Here is a 23649-nt window from a genome sequence, read left to right on the forward strand (position 1 = left end):
TATATGTATCTTTAAAAAGTAGGACTTTGGTGCAGTGCTTAAAATGGCTTAATTTTAGACATTTCCTGCTGCAGTAAAGTCTCCCATCTGGGAAAGCTCCTGGATGCTCATGACTGTGTGAACCCAGCCATAGTTTGTTGATCTAGTAAACTCAAGTTATTTTGGATTTATACCATCTCATGTACCCTTGCTAGACCTTGGCACAGGCTTAAGCAAGGTTCAGCAGTTGCCATTGCATCCTATTAGGAGGAGGAGGGGAAGGAGAAAAGAAGAGAAAAAGAGAGAGAGGGAGAAGGGGAGAGTGCTGTGGCAGTAATGGTAGCTATGGTACTCTGGCTCTTGCAAAGGCTAGGGCCAGCCTGCTTGCCTGCCGTGACCATCTCTGTTGCTATCAAGCAGAGGCTGAAACTTTCTTGCATGCCATGGGCAGAGGAAGAGGGGAAAGTATTGGTAGTTCTTCTCGTATTTCTACCATTCTGTAATGGCTCAGAACTTACAATCTAAATATTGACTAGGAACTTAAGAACATAAAAGGAGACCTGCTATATCAGTCCAAGAGTCCACCTAATCCAGTATCCCAGGGGCTTAACAGTTCCCAGGTACCAGCTTGTCATGGCACCTGGAAACTTAAGCATGGTGCCTGAACCAGATGAGGGATGGATACAACCAGGAGGAATGAAGAAGCAAAATGGGGGTAGGTTGCTTCCTTTGGTCATGTCGGTCCATCACCTGCCTGAGCCAAATGGATGCAATTGGGAAGAGAATGGAGAGAACCTGCTCCTGCCTCGCTTGCTTGCTGCGTCTCCTGGTTGCATCCATCCATCACCTGCCTGAGCCAGACAGGTGTGACCAGAAGGAGGAGTGAGCAAGCCAAGCAGTGGGCAAGCAAGGCGGCGAGTCCACACCCTGCCCTCTTAAAGCAGAGGACAGTTCAGCTCATACATTTTGGAGTCCACTCCTAGAAGCAAAGAAAATTTGTCAAGGCCTGCAGTATCCTTCTCCCAAGAAAGGCCAAGTCTGATATTACTGGAAAACCACTAAAGAAATCATGAAGGGAGACTGTGGGGGTTGGAGAGGCAGGGATATCTTTTTTCACACAGAGAGTGATTTATACAGATTACTAACTTGATAAATGGACTGCCTACTTCCATATAAACCTACCAGAGCCCTTAGATTAGCCACAGGCGTCCTGTTTTAGAGCCCATCTTTGACTGACATTTACCTGGCAGCCATGTGAGATGGGGCCTTTTGTACTGCCTTTTGGAAGATTCTCCTCTGAGAGAAGCATAAGGCTTTTGATGACATATTGTTTTAGTTAATTAGAGAGAGTTTGGTTTTTCTGTCTTATTATTTATTTTATTTATTTATTTGATTTACAGTATATACCGCCCTTCCAAAGTGGTTCAGGGAGGTTTACAACAAGGTAAAAACAATTAAAACCAGTGAACAGTTAAAATCAAAACTATAAAAACAAAATAAAACAAATTAAACATTTCAACAGCTAAAAAACCCTGGAGAACCAGGGCAACCATTTAAAACAATTTTAAAACAATTTTTCAATCATTTAAAACCCTGAAAGGCCAGGCCAAACAGATAGATTGTAAGGGCTCTCCTGAAGGACAGTAATGATCTTGAATTACAGATTTCTGCCAGGAGTGCATTCCACAGCCCAGGAGCAGCTACAGAGAAGGCCCGCCTCTGAGTCACCACCAGATGAACTGGTGGTAACTGGAGACAGACCTCCTCAGATGACCTTAACGTGCGGTGAGGATCATGCAGAAGAAGGCGCTCTCTTAAGATAACCATTTTACCTGTTGAAATTTGATATCATAATTATTGTATTTTTTCTTTGTTAGCCATTGGATTATGGGGTGGGGGTGGGATATAAAGGCTGGTAGTAAAGAAATAAGCTTTACTACAGTTTTTCCCAATGTAAGTTTCCCTTCAGTTTGATTAGTTCAGCCTTCTGCTGTTCACTTTGGAATAGTCTGTATTATGTTGACATTGGCTGGACATTTCCTTATTTGACACCATCCAAGGTTGTTCCCATTGGCTTCCACAGTATTGCTCCATCTTACAAACCAATTTTCTTTCCTTGGGTTAATCAGACATACAATCCGTGAATGACTTCAGAGAAAACATGCAAGCAGGGATCTTGCAATGAGTGCTTAAAGTAAAACCCTCCAGTTAATTGTTAGAGGTGACTTTAAATTGGCAGTGGCTCTATCACATTAAGAATGTATGAATCTATTCCATTATAAGAAACTGGTGCTATAAATTTAAAACTACATGTCTGTTAGCAAGCAACATCCCATTGAATCACCAAGTGGAAATGGAAGGTCCATCACCTATCATCCATCTTTGCCAAATGTCAAAATCAACTACACCATGCTATAGTGTTCATTCTTTGTCCAGTCTTTACACCCATCCTTACAAAAACAACATAATAACTCATGGAAAGTGTCCCGTTATGTAATCGTATCTGCATGCATTTGAAAGCTTTATAAAAAGTGCTGAAGCCAATGAGAATAATCAATCTGACAAAATGTGATCCAATTCACTAACTTGTAAAATAGATTTGTTCTTCAATAAACATAATCCAATTTTGTGACTACTTGAAGGGGGGGGGGGTGTTCCGTTCCTCACCTACTACCACAAGTAACTGAACCACAAGTAACGAGGCATTATTGCTATGGGAAAGCGGGGTTAGGTTCCAGGGTAGAGGGAAGCAGCAAAAAAATGGCCAAAAATGGCAAGAAAACTTTACGGTGGCATGCTCCGCAGGGTCTGCATATGTCCAGGAATCTCCGCATGTGCCCAGGAATGTCTCCCAAAGGACGAAATGCCCACCAAAACCGTGAAAAATTGCAGAGGAAAGTTTGATTCTTTCCAGAAATGAGCCACAAAATGGCTCCTTTAGACAAAACGGTGGGTGGAAGTTACCTCTGTGGTCACTTTTGGCCCTCTAGGAACTGTGGATACGTGGGTTTTACTCCTTTTGTATCTGTGGATACTGAAAACTGATGTCTATTAGACTCTCCATAGATTCACAGAACAGCACTTCTGCAAATAACGAGGTTCTCCTATATAGGATGTCGCTTCTCTTGCCTTTTTCACAGCAGCCAGCCATCTTCACACACACCTCCATCATGCAGTGACCTTGCTGTTTTACAGTCAATTTATTCTGTATTCAGTAAGAACCCCTGGTTAAATACCCCATCAGGCAATCCAACTTTGTTTTTGGAAGGATTAAGAATCCCAAAGCTGCCCTGCTGGAACTCAAAATTCATTTGGCTTGATCCAAAGAGCCATGTGCATTTGGATCCAAATCAAATGAACATGTGTTAGACTAAGCCAGTCCATTGGTCCATCTTGCTCAGTATTGTCTACACTGACTGGCCACCACTCTCCAGGGTTTCGGACACAGATTTTTCTCAGCCTCCCGCTAGCGATACTAGGAGCTGAACCAATAATATTCTATGTTCTTGATGCTGACTTAGGGGCCTGCACCCAGGATAAATACTTTGTTAAATGGGTTTTAACAGTCTTGTTGTACCTGGAAATTCTAGAATGCACAACTTTAGCTCACAATCGCCCAGGGGAGGTGGGGAGGGTACAAGGGGAAGGCTGCTTTTCACTTACCTTACCCCCAGACGACCAAGCAGGTTGGCTTCGGCGCGCCTCCCACACACCTTCATGGACAGCCCTGCTCCGTGCGGCTCCATGAAGCACGAAGCAGGGTGGAGGGAACTGGGGCCAGAACTGTTGTTCTGGCTTCCAGGCATCCCTCAATGTAACATGCAGCATTCCCCCCTCCAACAGGCGCTCTAGGCGCCCAACTCTGTGATTCTCAGTAGCCGGGTTGAGGGTACAAGATCACCCTTAACCTAGGCTAATAGAGGGGTTTATTAAGAGGGTTAGGTGGGAGGGGAGGGGAGGGATCTGCCAGGATCCCTCCACTTCTCACAAGCAGCCTAACCCTGCTTGAGGCAGCCCAAGCAGGGTTAGGCCGGTCGTAAGATATTCATGGCTGCCACCTTATCTGGCAGCAAGCCTGGGTTAGCCATTGAGTGTACACTCAACTGGGAGCTTCAGCAAGACCTCATTCTTTGCTAAGCACACATCTGCAGAAGGCCACATCAAGCATGTCACAAACTGGCGTTGAATCACAGTCTCCAACCCTTCTAGGGATGTGCACAGACCTGTTCGGAGGTGCTTTTACAGGCCTCCAAACAGGTTCGAACACTGGGGGGGGGGAGGTTTGAAGTTCAAGGCTGGGGGTGCCACTTTAAGGGTGGGGGAGGGTGCACTTACCCCTCCCCCCACTTCCCCCCCCACCGGCACTCGTTGCCTGTAAAAGCCTTCGGGGCAGCAGTGTCGCCCCTCCCCCTTCTTTGGCCGGGAGTGGCTGGAAGTACCAGATGTGTGTGCACACTTCACGTGTGGGCGCACACGCAACATGTGCACGCACACCCGGTACTTCCAGCCACTTCTGGCCGAAGAGGGGGAAGGGGCAGCAGGGAGGTACACTGCCGCCCCAAAGGCTTTAACAGGCAACAAGTGCCAGCGGGGGGAAAGTGGGGGGAGGGGTAAGTGCACCTTCCTCTGCCCTTAAATTGGCACCCTACCCCCTCATGCCACCCCCACCTGGTTCCATGCACATCCCTAGTCCCTTCCTCTGTTCCTGTTCATAGGCTTGTGAAAGTGGCCTCAGAAGTGCTGGGAAGGGGTTAATTTTCACCCTATTCCTCCACCAGCTGTCAGGGAGGGGGGTAAAACTGCTCCTCACCAGGAATCTCTAGGTCCGAGTCACTCCCATCTCTCCAGACCTCCTAATCCCTGGCCATTCAAGCCTTAAATAAAGCCCTGCTTTATTTAGGGCAATCCCAATTTAGGGCAATCCCAACCACCCTTCTGATTCTTCCCTCTCCAGTGTAGCTGTCTGCATCCTCCCTCCTTCAGCTGTTGCCTGTTTTGCCAGCTCTTGAGGCCTTGCTTTCTCCACTTCACCACCAGGAGGCAACCTGTTGGGCCATGCTGGGCCATCCATGGTCTGTGAATTCCTGGGTGTCCTGGCTCTCCCTGGCTTTGTCTGTACCCAGGAGCTGTACTGCCTCCGTCTTCTCAGCCTCACGACCAGATGAGTACTCGGGACCCTCCGCAGCCGGCAAGAAGGCCTGTCAAAGCAGCCAGCTTCTATCAATAGCACCACTGTATGTAAAGAGTGGAGCTGCTGGAATAGAAGTGAAGCAGCTGACTTTACATCAACATTATACTGGGGGAAGACTGTAACTTAGTGGCAGAACACCCGCTTTGTATGCACAAGGACCCAGTTTCAATCCCTGGCATTGTCACTGAGAAAGATCCATCACTGAGACCCTGGAGAGATGCCGGTGGCTGACGTGTCCTGCAGTATAATGTGAGTGGTGCAGACCTACCCATGCTGCTATGGGGCTTTAAATCACCCAGTGACACTGCTGAGCAAGAGGGCAGTGTCGGTACTGCTGTCTCTCACATGCTGGATGCAACCTCAGTTATTCCCAACAGAAGTAGCATACAACTTGCATTTACACAAAACTTGCTCTCTTCTGCAACAGCATCGCCAGGTAATTTAGAGCTATGCAACAACGTTGGTGAATCTGCCCAACTGTGTTATGCTGTGGGACATGACAGCCAGTCAGTTTTTCTCCTTTGGCACTTTTGAAATGGATTTGCTTTATTTGTTGTTTTAGATTGTTTAATCCATGTATTTTGTTAGCATCTTTGGGCACCTTCTGTCAGAGGAGAAAACTGGATATATGTTTTAAATATAAAATAAGCATCTGCAGTGTGTGTGTGTGTGTGTGTGTGTGTGTGTGTGTGTGTGTGTGAAATACTTTTTAATATTTAAAACATATATCCAGTTTTCATATATATACATATATTCATACATTTTTCACATACATCTTTCATACATATATTGCAAACATGTCTTTTCATTCATTTATTCATTCATTCAATTTCTACACCGCCTTTCCAAAAATGGCTCAGGGTGGTTTACACAGAGAAACAACAAATAAATAAGATAAATAAAATGGATCCCTGTCCCCGAAGGGCTCACAATCTGAAAAGAAACATAAGCTAGACACCAGCAACAGTCACTGGTGGTACTGTGCTGGGGGTGAATAGTCTTTGCCTCATACCTTTTCAGGTGCACTCTTTACAGATCTTAGGAGTAAGTAGCTAAAAAACCAATAAAGACCTCTGATATTATTAAAACCATGAGAGGACACAGGAGACTTTACCTGGCACTTAAGGATGGTTTTATCCCCCCCACCTCCAAAAATAATAATAATGAAAAAAGGAGCAATGTTTGGTTGCACAATGAAACCTGGTCCACTGAGCAACAGCTGGCATTCTGCACAACAGCACTTTGAATGGGAACCAATGACATGTACCTACAAGCCAGTTAGGACTTTGAATAGGGAGCTAGTTAAGCACAGAAAGGTCAGTGCTTGAAACTGAGAACCATGCACAATGAAGCCACTTCTCTGCTTATCTAGTACAGGCTTTAATTTTTTTTATTTTTACCCAGGGAAAGGATGTGTGTGTGTGTGCGCGCGCACGTGCACTACAACCCACTTATTTCAATAACTTAAAACAAAGATCTTCACAGCTTTTTAAGCTGAGGCCACTTTGGCAAAAACAAAACAACCAAAAAAACTCCCCCACACTTCAGCTTGCAGCCCCCTATGCTGATGTGCACACAGCGCTGTGCTTTTCTCAGTGCTGGGGTGTGGGAGGGGGTGGCTTAAAATGCCCTGGTTTACACAGTTGATTGAATCTAGGTTTCATGTGGATTACTGACATTAGCATGGTTGTGTGAATCCATGCCAACGTGGTTTATGGCGCAAGATGAAACTGAGATTCCTGCCCTGGCATGGGTTCACACAACCATGCCGATCTTGTAATGGTAACCCAGATTAAACCTAGATTTCAAGCGATTGTGTGAATTAGGCCACTGAGTCCTGTTGAACCCTAGTGACATCTGGAAAGGCATACATGAACAGGAGGGATGTGTAGTCGTTCTTAGTGCTTTCCTCATTTCACTCTGTGGGGAGAGTGTTGGGAAGAACTTCATTCACTAGCAATCTATGTGTGCCTTCCAAGATGGCACTGAAGCTCAACAGGGCTCTGCTTCCCTTAAAGGAGTCCTGCTGGCTCTGTGCAAAGTACAGCAACGTGCAGTGGGAATGATTGCCTCTGCACAGTGCCAAGGGGTGCTGTGCATAGTATTTGTCTTCAGCCAAGCTTAGCACAGGTCTAACAACTGAGGATCTGCACGAAGAGTGAATGGGAGCTACCGCTGGTTCCGAGGCCTTGCAGTGAAGAATACTGATTTTAAAAAGCTCTTTGCCTTTCAGTCGTTCAGGCTCAGTGCAAAATATCTGAACGTACTAACAAATAGGAAATTTCAGCCCTCATGAAAATTGCATGTACGCTTTTGAGAATAAATGCCCCAAATGTACCATGATTTTCTTCAACAATGCAGAAATATCCATAAAAACAGAAGGCTTTGCAAATCCACAGCCTTTAGCTTATCAAAGGGCCTGAACTGTTGCATATCTCTCTGCTGAAATTCATATTGCTTGGACAATGAGAAGTTTTTTGTGTTCTCAAAGGACATAATGGTTAAGTTCTTATTGTCGGAGCAAGGTCAATAACAAGCGCCTGGCACTGCAGGGGTTTTACCACCTACTTCAGTTTTAAAATTGCCATGAGATCTGCAGACTGCCAAGAATATGTTCCCTTATCCCATTGAGGGTCAAAGATCAGTCTAAAAATAAAAGGCAGTCAACAACTGGAGAGTATATCTAGTCGATGAGTCCAGCGGTCGGTGAATGGAATTGTGTAGGACAAATAACTAGACTCAATAGCGGTCAGAGCCCAGGACCTAACTCTGAGCACTTCTAGCAACCACAGAAACAAAAACAATCATGGCAACGGGGAGTCAAAGGGCAGGCAAGGCTGGGGTCACCATGCTGGTGTGCTAGGAACAAATTGAAATGCAATGTGAATTGGAGTGGAATGCCCCACCCCACCCTGCCATGAACGTGGCAATTGTGGAGCTTAAACATAGGTGGGGAGTAAAAGAGAGTCAAAGGTGTAAAAAGACTTCTAGTTGGAAAGTGATAATTCTTCCTCTGTAGCTGCTTACTGTTCGAAGTCAATCTCATTTAGCATGCTGGGGCCTGAAGGAGGTTGCACCAGGATTTTTTGTTTTTAACGTGCAACCAGATGCAAAATGTGCAGTTTCCCCACGAAATGTGCAATTCTAAAATAATTTATGCAGTTCAAAATTTCAAGTCATACAGAAGTTGTATTATGTTAGATGATGTAAAAAGTGGCTAATTATGAGAAAAATGAAGTGAGTCATCATAGGAACTTAGGGAGCTGCCTTCTACCGAGTCAGATCATTGGTCCATCTAGCATTGTATTGTCTACACAGATGGACAGCGGCTTCTCAAAGGTTGCAGGTAGGAGTCTCTCTCAGCCCTATTTTGGAGATGCCAGGGAGGGAACTTGAAACCTTCTGCCTGCCAGTATGCAGATGCTCTTCCCAGAGTGGCCCCATCCCCTAAGGGGAATGTCTTACAGTGCTCACATGTAGTCTCCCATTCAAACGTAAACCAGGGCACACGCCACAAAGGGGACAATTCATGCTTGTTCCCACAAGGCCAGCTATCCTCACGGTGGCGGTCAGGGTCTAGCCTCCTCTAGAACCCAGACCCTGATCAAGGGTACCCATTTCTCTTCTCTCTGTCAAAGACACTTCCTGCAGACTGTCCTGCTATTCTCCACTGAGTCTTCACCAATGAACATAACTTCTGCAATAGTGCTGTCAGATTCCCAGTTCTGAGGCTTTTCTGCCACACAGTTGTTTCTAGATATCATGGAATGTGACTCTACGTCAGGAGTGAGCAATCATGACCCTCCAGCTGTTGTTGAACTACAACTTCCATCATCCCCCACCTGTGGTGGGGGATGATGGGAGTTGTAGTTCAACTGCAGCTGGAAGGCCAAGATTTCCTACCCTTGCTTATTTATTTTATTTATTTATCTATCATATTTCTATGCCATCTGATATAGACATCTCTAGGTGGTGCTTAATTGTTTAGACAACTAAGTATGTGTGCACAGACAAGGATACGCATATGCACAGACAAAAAATACATAGGTGTATGTTGGTGCATTTATGTGCATGAATTATTATATTATATTATAATTATTTATTCAATTTCTATACCACCCTTCCAAAAATAGTTCAGGGCAGTTTACACAGAGAAATAATAAATAAATAAGATGGATCCCTGTCCCCAAAGGGCTCACAATCTCTGGGCCCATCCCTCACCCTTCCTTCTGTCTTTATTCCCCTCTCTTTCTCTCTCCTCCACTTGCTTTCCCCCTCCGTCTTCCCTTCCCTACTTTTTTTCTTTCTTTTTCTCTCTCTCTCTGTGCCTTCCTGAGTTAACAGATCTTGTTCATCTTGTTTCCTCATCTAAATCACACAACAGCAGCCTCCTTCTCCTGAAGGGACTCTTTCCTCCCTCACGATCCCTCTCTTTGTAGACCCCTGCCCACTATCCTCTCTAATAAAACGCTTGGTGTCCGTCCGTGGACGGGCACCAAGCGTGTGTTCGTGCCTCCCTGCCCTGTTCTGCGCCTGCGCGAAGCGCAGGCGCAGAACAGGGCAAGGGAGACATGAGGGCCGGCACCCGGTGGCCATCTTGGGCGGCCAGAAGCGGCCGCCCCGAAGAAGCCGGGAATGCGGGGAAGGAGGAGACTGGCCGAGGCGGTGGCGAAGCCGCCGCCTCGGCCAGAGGATGCAGCGCGGCCAAGGCGGTGGTGGAGCCGCGCCGCCGAAGCCGGGCGGGGGGAGGAGGTGACGGGGTAAGCCGGCCGAGGTGGCGGCAGAGCCGCCGCCGAGGCCTGGCACCGCCGCCGCAGCCAGGCGGCTGCGAGTCCTTGGGGCCCTTGCCCTTCCGGGGAGACCGGCCGGGAATGTGAGGCGGGGGCGGACCGGACCGGCAGCGGCGCCCCCAGAGTCTGCCCGGCCACCACCACCGCCACCGCCCACTCTCCCGCCCTCCCAGCTGCCCAAATACTCCTTCCCCGCTCCCCCCCCGCAAATGATTAAGGGCCAAAACGGCCCAGAAGAATGCCTCCGCGGCCGCCGCCATGGCCGCCAACCGCCCTCCCAGCTGGCCGAGACTTCCTTACCCAGAGCAGCCCGCGACAGTCGGGCGATCAAAAATCCATTTTTTGCGAAGAAGAGAGGAGCTCCGGAACAGAGCTCCTCTCTGTGCTAAGCCAATGCCCAAACTGCTGCTATGGACGCAAAGGACGCCTATTGCGTCCTTTGCGTCCATAGCAGCAGTTTGGGCATTGGCTTAGCACAGAGAGGAGCTCTGTTCCGGAGCTCCTCTCTTCTTCGCAAAAAATGGATTTTTGATCGCCCGACTGTCGCGGGCTGCTCTGGGTAAGGAAGTCTCGGCCAGCTGGGAGGGCGTGGGGGGGGGGAGGCCAGAGGAAGTGGGGCGGGGGGGAACTCTCCCCTACTAGCGCCCGTTATCACAACGGGCCTGAAACACTAGTCCTTTTATATAGAGTCAAGAACATCTTCTGACCAGCTAACAGTTGCATTCCAACTGACCTTAACCATCCTAGGCTCCTCCTCCCTATCTCCATATGGAATCCCCACTGCCCAGTCAGATGCTTTTGCTTACAAACTCTCGTGAGAGCTGCCACACACAGGATTAGCCACGGGTATGCCTTAGAGAATTAAATATATAGATATATAGATTGACTGTATAGAATTGGCCACCGTTCTACGCAACATTTACTTGAGAGAACCCTTTATCAGATTTGAAAATTGAGCCATATAAATCACAAACCTGTCCAAATAACGTATGCTGAGGACATCTCCTTTCAGTACTACTACCACTCACACACACACACACACACACACACACACACACACACACACACACAAGGTTAAACACAAAATAAACAACCAACAGTAAACAGAAGCTATTCTCATGACCAGCAGGAACCGAGCTAAGGGAGCCCAGCCCAGTTTCTGCTGGACGTGAGAACGTAAGGGAGCAATGTGGCTTCCAGCAGTGGCGTGGCGGAGCCACTGCTTTAAATGAGGTTAATGGAGCGAGCGCTCCGTTAACTTCAGTTTTTCTGGTTGTGGGTCTGCTGCGGCTGCTTGCAGCTGCGGTGGACATACTCAGGAGGAAGGGGGGATCCCAGGATTACTGGGGCTCCGGGGGTGGGGCACCGCATGTTAGCGCTCTCCTTCACCTGACTCCCGGAGCTGCTGGGCGAGATCCAGCAAGGCATGGGAGCACCAGTTTCTAGCCGCCGTTCATCGGGGCGGGCAATCTGCCCGCCCGAGAAGGGTTATGTGCTTGTCTGCAGGGAAAGCAGGTCAAAGTCGCTCTCTCCACTGAACCCTTTTCGGCTCTTCACACTGATTGTTTGAAGAGCCTTAGAAACTGGCATAAGGACTATAGAGTGGTGGAGCTACTTGGCTATTTTGGACTGGCCTGGTTTCCAAGCTGTGCCTGTTAGGTTACCCATGAAGAGGAGGCAATAATCTCAGAATTCTTAAAAAATAAAAACATATTTCTGCATTAAAGACACACACATTCCAAACAGAATATATTTAATACCTTTGAAGTTGTCCAATTCATAATTTCAATTAAAATGCTTTGTTTTATTTCGAAGCTAGTATCTATCTATCTATCTATCATATTTTATAGCACCTGATATGTCTATCTCTAGGTGATGTACAAAATTTAAAATATTTAAAAGTCACAAATTAAAATACATGACAAAAACAATAGAATAAAATTATTAAAACAAGTTTTTTAAAAAAATTATTAAAAGTATTAAAATTAATTCTAATTAAAAGCTTGAGAGAACAGGAGGAGGAGCTATTAGCCCCACCCAACCTCTCTCTTTCACCCTCAAGAGAGGTAAAAGAGTCAGAGAAAGAGAAAGGAGCTAGCATGGGGCTTTGCTTCAAGTCCACAGAGGGAAGGTAGGGGGCTGCTTGCTTGTTAGTAAAATAACTACCCAGAGGAATGCCAGTCCACCATATCCCCCCCTTTCCCCCTCATTTAGATCTCTGAGTTTTGCCAAGATTTGCTAGTGGCATTTTTAAAAAGGAAAGGAAAAGGAAAGAGCTCCCAGCAAATGCTGGAGAAATCCAATGCTTCCTGAGGGCTTGGTCAGGGTAGAGTCATGAGGAAATGGCTGGCTTTCCTCTGGAGAAGAGGAGGCTGGAGGACTGAGTGCTCCCATTTTGCATACAAATCTCCAGAGAGCATGCCTAGAAGGACCCTAGGAAATCAAATGACTGGGTGCGCCTCGTTTGCTGGCTATTGGTCAGAATAGGTACCTGCAAGCTATTCCGACTTCTGATTGGTTAGGGGCTGGGCTAGCCCTTGCCCACCCTTGGAGGGGGGAGAAAAGAAAGATGTATCCTGATTGGTGCTGAGACACTAGATATGCAATTTGGATAGTGACCAAATGTGGTAATTACTGCATTTGAAGGCAACGCAGTGAAAAAGCAAAAGCAACATTCAAGCAGGAGAGACAGACACACAGAGGGAAAGTCAGAGATGAAGAGATGGTATGTTTGGTGAGAGAATGGGGGGCTGGTGAGAATGTAGGGATAGCGAGGAGGGGGGGCAATGCCCCCTCTGCCTCAAATGAGGAGTTGCCTCTGCTTTGGGACCTATTTTCAGGAGGCACCAAGGGCTGCAGAAGGAAGGGAAGATTGGCAGAAATCGCCTCTCCCCACAGCACACATGAAACATTACATGGTGCACACAGTGTTATGGATGCCAGCCAGTATTTTAGCCCATGAAGGTAAAAGTTCACTCTTAAAAGAGTGCAACCATCCTTCAGCTGTCATTCTTTAATTCCCTGCCTGGCAGTGTTCAGAAGAGAACATAAAGTGAACATATGAACCTGCCTTCTAAGCATTTACTTCTCTTGGGAGCCAGAAGGGCTTTTGTCCCAGTTGCCACGTTTTGTTCATGCACAGGATTGTGAGGAAACATGGAAGTCAGGAAGGAGTTGCTGCTAGCACTGAGAGTGACCAATAAGTGCTGGGACAGAGAATAGGTAGAGGGTGGCAGGGAAAGAAAAGGCAAGAGGGAAAAGGTAATTGGGCCCTATAGACTGCCCTTTGGGACTTAAGGCCTTACACACTTGATATCGTATAGCCAAAGTAGCCGTCTTTGACAGGTAAATTTATTTATTTTATTTATTATTAAAAATTGTATACCGCCCTTCCAAAAGGCTCAGGGCGGTTTACATTAAAACACCATTAAAACACTTAAAACAGAAATTATAAAACTACATAAAATAATAATTAATTAAAACATTATAAAACACCAATTAAATAGCCAAAACAATTTAAAAACAAGTTTTTAAAAGCTGAGAAAGCTTGGTTGAAGAGATGTGTTTTCAGAAGTTTTTTAAAAATTGCCCGAGATGGGGAGGCTCGTGTCTTAGTAGGGAGCGCATTCCACAATCTTGGGGCAGCAGCTGAGAAGGCCCGTCTCTGTGTAGCCACCAAACGAGTTGGCGACAACTGGAGACGGACCTCCTCAAGTGACCTCAATGGGCGGTGGGGCACAGAGCGAAGAAGACGTTCTCTTAAATACCTGGCATGTAAATGCACTTTAGATCCCAGCAATTCGGTCTTCTTTCTGATACTGACCACTAACAAGGCGTACAGAAGTGAAACCTTGGTTGTTCCATTGACCAAAGTGCCAGTAATACTGCCCACAGCATGGCTGTATGTGGCGGATGGAACCATCGGCTTGCTTCCTGTGCCTCTGAGTGAAAGAATGCAGACTACCTTAGTGTTCTTCACTGTAAGGCCTGCAGGCCAGTGGCAGCCCCCAACAACCCTCAGTGTGACTCCCTGAGGCGAGTCTCATGATCAGTAAGACTCGCCTCTAGGGGGGTTGCAGGGAGAGTGGGCTTATTATTTATTTATTTATTTATTTATTTATTTATTTATTTATTCGATTTCTATACTGCCCTTCCAAAAATGGCTCAGGGCGGTTTACACAGAGAAACAACAAATAAATAAGATAAATAAAATGGATCCCGCTTAGCCCGTTCTCTCTGCAGACGAGCAGGGAAGCAGCCCTGGGGGGCTGGATTGGCCACCCACACAACTGCAGGGTTCGGGGCCCACACAGCCCTCAGAAGTTCCATCCTGGAGAGTCCCCCGGGGGGAGGCTTGTTTCAGCCGCAGCAACACACAATCAAATAGACGATCAAATAGCTCCGCTAACCTCGTCTAAGGGGAGGGGGAATTAAGAAGGTTTGCTGCCGGGAGCACACGATCAGCAAAAAGCGGGCTAGGCTCCCTTAGCTCGCTTTTTGCTGATCGTGAGAATCTCCTCATTGACTAATTTTTATTGGGCCTGTGAGAAGCTTCAGCCAAAGCTGAATACTCTGCACGGTCCCTCTGGCACCATACGCTGCTGACCATTCTCCCCATGCAGTGCTGGGCTTTGCCCATTGCTGGGGAGGGGGGCACTCCTTTAAGGGAAACAGAGCCCTCTCGAGCCCCTGCCCCATATTGGAAGGCATGCACAGAGTGGTGGGAAGCGTAGCCCTTCCCAGAGCTTTCCTCCTAGAGCTCCTACGTGAGGTCTCCATCTCTCCTAAAGGGCCCTCCCAGCACAGAGAAAATTGCAGTACTGTGCGGAGCACAGTGGGAAAGGGCTCTCACGCTGAGGGTTCTTTGCCCGCTAGAAAAATAGTGAAGATCACTGGACTGCCTCATAGTGCAGGTTTGTTTAAACAACAAGCTTGTGGTTCTGTTTATACCAAGGGGTTTTAACCTTAGGTCCCCAAATGTTGTTGGACTACAACTCCCAGCATCCTCAGCCACAATAGCTAAAGGGAGTGGTAGTCTGACAACATCTGGAGACCCAAGATTAAAAAGCCCTGGTACTGTATATACATAAGAAGGGCCCGGCTGGACCAGACCAATGATCCAGCTAGTCAAACAACCTGTTTCCCACAGTGGTCAACCCGATGCTCCTGGGAAGCCTAGTGGTGTGACAGCTAGGCAAATAGCCCTCTCCTGCCATTGCTTCCCAGCAGCTGCTGTTCTGAGGGGGGCGGGAATCTAATGTTAAAGCATCAAATTGGGAGTGTGGCAGATGATATGATCTGTCTCCGTTGAATTCATAGCCTGCTCTCTGCAGTGGATATTTGATCTTGGCTCATTTAGTTTATTCAGCATTTACATGCTCCTAATGCACTTCAGGGGCACATTAGAGGAGCGCAGGTACTGTATCTGTCTTGTTAAGACACAGAGGCTGTTGCTTCTGAAAGTGCTACGTGCGCCTAACAGCTATTAGCAACACTGAAAATGCTGCAAGCCCATCAGTCGGACACAAGGAATCTTTTCTAAAAGATAGCTTCACAAGAGCAGCATGTGGCCTCATCATGACCTGCTAGAAGGGATTATAAAAGGTGCTTCACCAAGAGTGTATGTACACTTTGTGAGCGTGGTCTACGTTATAGAGTGCTGCTGCTTTCAAACCTGTGAGCCATGCATGCAAGGGCAATGGAGTGGGGTGAGGGACAAATGTCCCTGGGCCCCAGCCAATATTTCCCCCTGGCCCCAGTGTTCCCCTTCGGAACATAGGAACATAGGAAGCTGCCATATACTGAATCAGACCATTGGTCCTTCTCTCTCAGTATTGTCTACACAGACTGGAAGCAGCTTCTCCAAGGTTGCAGGCAGGGACCGCTCTCAGCCCTATCTTGGAGAAGCCAGGGAGGGAACTTGAAACTTTCTGCTCTTCCCAGAGCAGCTCCATCCCCTAAGGGGAATATCTTCCATTGCTCACACTTCCAATCTCCCTTTCCTATACAACCAGGGTGGACCCTGCTTAGCTTAAGGGGACAAGTCATGCTTGTTACCACAAGACCAGCTCTCTTCCCTTTGCCACCCTGCTCATTGCCTCTCGCCCTGATGTGCTTCCCACCCACCTTGCCATGGAGGTTGGGCGTGCTGGTGGGCATTGGCCACACTCTCCCCCAACCCAGCGCATCTTTGTGACCAGTGCTGGGACGGAACACTCGGCAGCCCCCTCACCCTCTCCAGCTCATGAAGCGCTTGCTTTGCACTGGTTGGATGCTTCCTTTTTCTCCCTTGACCACGAGGAAAGTCTCCTGTCTGAAACAAACAAACAAGCTGCTGCCAGAGTGGTCAGTGCTTACCTTGATGGGCCATAGACCTGCTGGATCAGGCCCGATGCCTATCTGTTCCAGCATCCTCTTTCACACAGTGGGTCACCAGATGCCTCTAAGGAGCCCACAGGCAAGAGGTGAGGGCATGCCCGTTCATATTATTTTCAGTTATTCACTCACCTGCTGCTGCTCCCCAGCAACGGGTTCTGACCCAATGATCTGACACAGTGAGGCGCTTTACACGACTCATGTGTAGCGCCAGGAGGGTTTGTGTGGGGAGAGCAGGCTTAGCCCACTTTCCCCACACACGAGCAGCCTCCAAGCCCTGGGCAACCGGGGCGGCCACCCACACAACTGCCAGCTCTGTCACGGAGCAGGTAGGGGCTACAGGGATTGGGGGCCACCTGGCCCCTGGAAGTTCCAGGGTGCCCCGCACATGCACATGGGGCATTCTGGAGAGACCCCCGAGGCCGGGAGGCTGGCTGCAGCCTCCTGATTGGGGGTCTACTAATTTGTCACCATGTGCTGCCACAGCAGATGACCAAACAAACGAGGTTAACGGAGCACTCACTCCATTAACCTCATTTAAGGGGAGGGGGAATTAGGCGGGCTAGCCACCTTGGAACCACAGGCTCCCTTAGCCTGCTATCTACTGATCGTGGGAATAGCTTCAGTATAAGGCACCTTCCTGTGTATTTCAACTTTCCACAACTGAGGCATAATGAGCAGCTTATAAGAACCTCAGTATACATCAGGTAATATCCAGACTATGTTGCATTAGTGCAGGCCTGCTCAACTTTGGCTCCCCAGCTGTTTTGTTTTGTTTTTTCAAATTCATTCATTTATTTATTTGATTGATTTGATTTATTTGCTTCATATACTGCCCTTCCAAAAATGGCTCAGGGCAATTTTTGGACTACAACTCCCATAATCCCCAGCCACGGCAGCCAATAGCCAGGGATTATGGGAGTTGTAGGCTAAAGATCTGGAGGAGGGCTGGAGCTGAGCAGCCCTGCACTAGTGCAAGGATGTTGTACTAGCTAGTTCTGCTAAGCTGAGAGATAGTGTTCTAGTCTAGGGAGCAGTTGTGCAACCTCTTCCTCACTCCATATATGTTGCTGGAAATAATGCAAAGCTGTTGGCTACCCTTGTGCAAGCAGAACGCACATGCAGACCAAGAGCACAAGAGACTATGTAATACCGAGCATCCGCGCAGTTACCTGACCTTCTTACAAGACAAGGGAGGGCGGTAAATGTGCCACAGGTGTGGCTTGTTCTGACTCAGCTCTCTCCACCCCAGCCCTCTTGCTCTTCCTAGTTTCACCTGCTGCCACGTTAACCCCAGGCATGCAGGCTGGTTATTCACCTGATTGGAGAAACAGGTGAATAGCCAGCCGTGTGCCTAGGGTTAGTGAGACAGTGGTCAAAACTAGGAAAGTGAGATGGGGACGGGTGAACCGGAATGAGCCGGCTCATTTGCACACACACACACCCCGCCCCACCTGCACGGGCTGCTCCTGCCATTGTTTTTGACATGCTTTATGGTCTTAAGGGGAGCTCGTTATCTGGTGTACAGGCTTGTTATCTTTTCAGCAGTCATAGGTAAAACCAACCCTTTCAAAATTGCTATCCCATCTCCTGCTTCTTCCTCCTCAGTACTCAAATTACAGAGGGAAAATCTTCCCCCTTACTTCTTCTAAAAGCTACCTCAGGTACTGTTTTTAGAAGGCTCTAGGAACATGATTTGAGTATTCCTTAGATCCTGGTACTTAGTTCATTAAGGTACACAACGAAGAACTTCATGTTCAGGCAGCATTCTAGTAATTTTATCTGGATTGGATTTTGTGTGGCGGGGTATTATTGCTTTCAACAGATACTTTTGTTTTCAATTATTTTTATTTTCTATTGAATTGTGTATATTATTCCCACTTTGAGAATATGTCAAAATTGAAAAACAGGTTATAAATGTATAAATATAGATCCCCTCTCCTCCACCTGATATCACAAGGTTAAGTCCCCTCCCATTGCATCATGGGAAAGAAACTAAACTCCTTCCTCTCTGCACAGAGGTTTCTGGAAATGTAGTTATATTACATCACCAGGCTTTTCACCTCCATGAAATGTACTTAAAGGAGAACAGAATAAGCACTAAGAGCCAAGGACTAGCAAGCTAACTAGAAGTGTGGCACACCATTTCCATTCAAAATCAAGAAAGGTCTTGACTCTTCATTCCTTTTTTTAGAGCTGTGAAAGTGAGGGGAGAAAGAATCAGTAGCAGCCTGGAGAGGAAGGGGGCTTAATAGAAGCCATTCTGCCTCTTTGGGCTCTACTCTGTAACACTGTAAGATTACAATGTCTTTGTACATTTAGGTTATGAGTTTTTATTCTTATTTAACTGGTCAGGTCTGAATGAAGAGTAGGCTGGTGGAAAACTACACAGCGAAATTGCCAACGAGGAAAAAACCATCAGCTTCGTGTTCACAGCATCATAGCAATTCTTCAGCCTGCTCTTAAACCTGTGGGTGGCTTCACTGGATCAGTCACAAGTAAGGAAGCTGAGGTAACCAGGAGCACACACTTCTGGTGGGCATGGCAACTAAACCCGCCCATGTCGGGTTCCCGCGCAGGAGTCCTGAGATTCAGCCGACATTATCCTGAGAGCTCTGCTCACCTGTAACCTACATTTGAAGTTGGATGAAGGCTCTTAGGAGAACGTTGAGTGAATCTCAGGAATCTTGTGAAGAAACTGGACTTGGGCAGGTCCAGATGTCATGCCCACTGGAAATGTGCACTCCCAGTTAACAACATTTCCCCAACATGTTTCTGGCTGGTCTTGTGGTAGCAAGCATGAATTGTCCCTTTTGCCAAGCAAGGTCCACCCTGGTTTGCATTTGAATGGGAGACTAGATGTATGAGCACTGTAAGATATCTCTGTAGCTGCTCCTGGACTGTGGAATGCGCTCCTTGCAGACATCTGTAATTTGAATTCTTTATTGGAATTTAGGAGAGCCCTAAAGACCTACCTGTTCGGCCTGGCTTTCCAGTGCTCTTAAATTGTTTTAAAGGGTCTTTGATGTTTGTGAACCGCCCTGAGCTATTTTGTAAGGGCGGTCTATAAATCAATCAATCAATCAAACAAACAAATAAATAAAATATTCCCCACAGAGGATGGGACCACTCTGGAAAGAGCACCTGCATGCTTGCATACAGAAGGTTCCAAGTTCCCTCCCTGGCTTCTCCAAGATAGGGCTAAGAGAGACTCCTGCCTGCAACCTTGGAGAAGCCACTGCCAGTCTGTGTAGACAATACTGAGCTAGATGGACCTATGGTCTGACTCAGTAGAAGGCAGCTTCCTATGTTCCTATGTACTTGCAGATTGTGTGAAGCTGCTCTGTGTGTTCACTTTTTAGATCAGCTCTATGAGAGGAAGACACATCCCAAGTTAACAGTAACCAAGATGAGGTAAACTCAAGGAGCGTTTTCTCAGCAGATTTCTGCTTCCTTTAAAAAGTAAAGAAAAAGAAACATAAATAGTATATTAATGTTAAAGTATATTAAAGTGGTGATTCCCTTTATTTAGCAGAGAGAGAGCAACTGGCCCACCCATCCCCAGCACAGCATCCCTCCAGTGGTTGTTGCTGCTGGTATCTAATTTATGTTTATTTTTTAGATTGTGAGCACTTTGGGGACAGGGAGCCATATTTATTTATTTATATCTATGTAAAAACTATGTAAAAACATTTACATCATTTTTACTTAAACTATGTACAAGATATATTATTTATATCTATGTAAACTTTACATATATATTCATATATGTATATCTATTATATATATATATATATATATATATATATATATATATATATATATATATTCAACAAAAGCTTTGGGAACTTTTGTTGAAAAGCAGTATATAAATATTCATCATATGCATATTCTTTCAATATTTTAATCCTCAGAAATTTATTTATTTTTCAAGCATCACACATTGGAACTGTTCGATCTCATACTATCAGTAATATGCAGAACAGGTTTGTTTGTTTTTTAAACCCAGAAACATACATTTTAAGCCAGAAGTATCTGTAGCTAATAATCAGCGAAACACTTCATTAACTGTTATTTCGGTTTTTATTATCCCAACTTCTAATCTTCTAATTTCCTGAGCTTTATCTCTGAATCTTCCACAGGATGATTCTCAGAGACAAGTGCGTTAGCTGAAATCACGCTTAGGATTAATGTCTTCTATTTTGTTTCTTTCCTTAAAAGATAGCAAAATGCCCCAGGCTGTGCTAGTCTTGGAAGCAATTCAGATATTACTTCTGAGAAGAAGAATTAGAGGCAGCAGATAAGCAAGCTGGACTCAGTGCCAGCCCATGACATTTTGCAGCCTTAACCAAGAGCACCAGATGGGGCCCCTTCCTCCCCTCCCCTCTCTCCTTTTTCCTATTAAAATGACACCTCCTGTTCCTTCCAAATCGCTCCACTCCCCTTTTTTCCTTCCTTTTCTATTAGGAAGGTAGCTATAATTCCATTGGAATCAGAGGTGGCATGCCCCTGAGGATGTTAGGCAACATCAGTGGGACAGGGCAATTGCCTTCTTTCACCCGCTTGCGGGCTTCCCGAGTGTACCTGGTTGGCCTGGTACCTGGCTGTACCTGAGGCAGGATGCTGGACTGGATGGGCCTTGGCCTGGCTTTTCTTATGCTCTTATGACGAGAAAAAGTGGTGTGCTGCTTGCGATGGTTCTTTTAGCTGCTGCCACCATTTATCTTCAACAGTTTTCTCCTTTAATATCTACTGCTCATGATAGTGGTTGAATCCTATAGGTATGGGGTGTCATTCTAATAAAGTCCAAATACTTTAAAAAATAAAGAGGATTTAGAGTTTTACAGAACAAAACAAACTTTGATCTTTTCCAAGAAATACAAAGTTCATTGCCAATTTTCCCTGTACCAAATTCCTAGAAGTGTTGACTACAACTCCCACCATCCGCAGCTGCAGTTGCCTCTTGCTGGGGTTGATGGGAGTTGTAGTCAATGATGTATGAGAATCCCTGTTACAGGAAACACTGTCCATAGGACAACTAGTTACAGCTGAGTTTACAAGTGTTCTGGCTGTGTCCCTTTCTCCCAGCTCCTTCTTTCTTGACAGTTAGCTTCTAATGGCCCCTCTGCTGCTGCCTAGGTTCTGTCATCAATGGAACTTTCCCTAGTCTCATTCAGACATTATGGTATACGAGGGTACATATGTCTGTACACACTCGTACATGTGTATGTGTGAATGACTGTGCCTGTGTTTATTTTAAAAGTGAACCTGGGTACATGCCCCTCAAATGCATGGTGCAGATATAAAGTGTACTTCTGTACCTGCATTAACATAATATGTTAATGTCTATACCTGTGTGCATATCTTTATCTGTGTACACTTATGAGTGTTGAACATAACCTGTGAATGGGCCTCTTGTCAATTGCAGCACCTAGGAACAGTTGCTATGCTTGCCTCACTAAACCCCCAGACCAAGCAACATATAAAATGCTTAACTAAACCTTTTGTTTCTGGAAGTCCATCCTTCACAATGCCATTTCTCCTTCCTTCCCCTATAGGCTATCCATGGTGGCCAGAGGGTGGGGGCTTGTTGCCACTGAAAACCGGCCCACTTTGCTGGACTGAAGGACATGGGTGCTGTGATGGGTTGCATTTTTCCCCATATTGTTTGTTAGGGTTGTGTTATTTAGATATATATTTTAAACCTATGTTTATAGAAATGTCTAAGTATGTGCAGGAGGTTGAGTGACAGCAGCCTCCAAAGTGAGACCCCTGCAGGAAGGACAAGGAAACCTTGCTTGGAATACAGGTGGAGGCAGACACAGAGAGGTGACAGTTAAAAATCAGTTGGATGACAGTTAGTCAGACAGAGAAGAGGGGAAAAGGTGAGCCAGAGGCTTGAACATAAGAACGGCCCCTCTGGATCAGGCCCAAGACCCATCTAGTCCAGCATCCTGTTTCACACAGTGGCTCACCAGATGCCGCTGGAAGCTACAGGCAAGAGTTGAGGGCATGCTCTCCCTCCTGATGTTACTCCCCTGCAACTGGTATTTAGAGGCATTGTGCCTCTGTACTTCATCCTCGCTTGGAGGGAGAAGAGTTCTAAACAGAGGAGATTTCTCTGGTGAAGAGAGAAGTGGGGCTTAGGTGGAGGCAGGAATGAATCTGCTCTCCACTAGAGAGCCAGCATCTGTTCGGGGAAGACCCAAAGGTCTAATCAGAAAGTCTGTAAACAAGGTACCTGAACCCCAGAGTGGAGAAAGACTGTTAGCATCTCTTTAAGCCATAACAGTACTTTGCAACAGCTACGTTTATGCACCTCTAGAAGTTGTAACCATCACACTTTTGTTTAACAAGAACTTTTGTTAAACCATGACATCTTGTTATTTAGTTTTCTCAAGTGTGTTTTGTTTCCTCTCCCACCTCACCCGAAGAGAGAGACCCAGATGGTGGCAGGGAGAACTGAGAGTTGGAGTGGTAGCAGCACACAGACCTGGGAGGGGAGCTGGTCTTGTGGTAGCAAGCATGAATTGTCCCCCAAGCAGTATCTGCCCTGGTTTGCACTTGAATGGGAGACTACATGTGAGCACTGTAAGATATTCCCCTTAGGGGATGGGGCCACTCGGGGAGGAGCATCATCTGCTTGCTTGCAGGCAGAAGGTTCCAAGTTCCCTCCCTGGTATCTCCAAGATAGGACAAGATTTTATTTTTTTATAGGACAAGATTTTTTTATTGAACCAACAAACTACCAAAGCATACAGTACATTGCCAAAGCACAATTATATACAAAGTGGTTGTTTGTACATGATATACCTACAAAGATTTACACACAAGGATTTGGAAACCCACAAGGTTATGAAGTATATTCAGGTAGTACTATAACTCGGGGGTGGGGGACTTCAAGGCACATCAGGTAATCAGGGGGGCTGAGAGAGTCTCTTGCCTGCAACCTTGGAGAAGCCACTGCCAGACAACGCTGAGCTAGATGGACCAATGGTCTGACTTAGTATATGGCAGCTTTCTATGTTCCAAAGCCTACCCCCTCACAGTGCCTAGTACAGAACTACATTCAGAGGTCATTTTATGGTCTGAACCACAATCCTACTCAGTCAGTGCTAATGCAGATGCACAGAGAATAGGGCTAATCTGCACAATGTGATTATGCAGTGCTGGCCGAGCCCTACTATTGAGCAGGGTAGTACAGGGTAGTACAGGCCACTTCAAGTGGTCATCAAATTGCCAGCTACTTAGTTTGTTATTCTCTTCCACGCCACCATCATGATTGTTTCTTTTTTATTTTTGTCTTGGGCATCA

At 46.4% G+C, this 23649-nt stretch overlaps 1 protein-coding gene across 23 annotated transcripts in view; it reads left to right on the forward strand.

Moving 5' to 3' along the window:
- BEGAIN (brain enriched guanylate kinase associated) overlaps nt 1-23649 on the forward strand; it is a 359789-nt gene that overhangs the window by 160741 nt on the left and 175399 nt on the right. For 3 of the 23 annotated variants that reach the window (XM_053284658.1, XM_053284657.1, XM_053284670.1), the window contains 2 exons: nt 18691-18833; nt 19698-19749. The exons of 19 other annotated variants lie outside the window; for them this stretch is intronic. In XM_053284658.1, the coding sequence (XP_053140633.1) occupies nt 19745-19749 (5 nt within the window). In that variant the 5' untranslated portion in view covers nt 18691-18833; nt 19698-19744. Of the gene's footprint in view, nt 1-13214; nt 13306-18690; nt 18834-19697; nt 19750-23649 lie in introns of those variants that run through there. One more of the 23 variants, XM_053284659.1, reaches the window with a different exon arrangement.

This window comes from Hemicordylus capensis, chromosome 1, assembly GCF_027244095.1.
Source record: "Hemicordylus capensis ecotype Gifberg chromosome 1, rHemCap1.1.pri, whole genome shotgun sequence".
In the NCBI taxonomy this organism is placed as follows: domain Eukaryota; kingdom Metazoa; phylum Chordata; class Lepidosauria; order Squamata; family Cordylidae; genus Hemicordylus; species Hemicordylus capensis.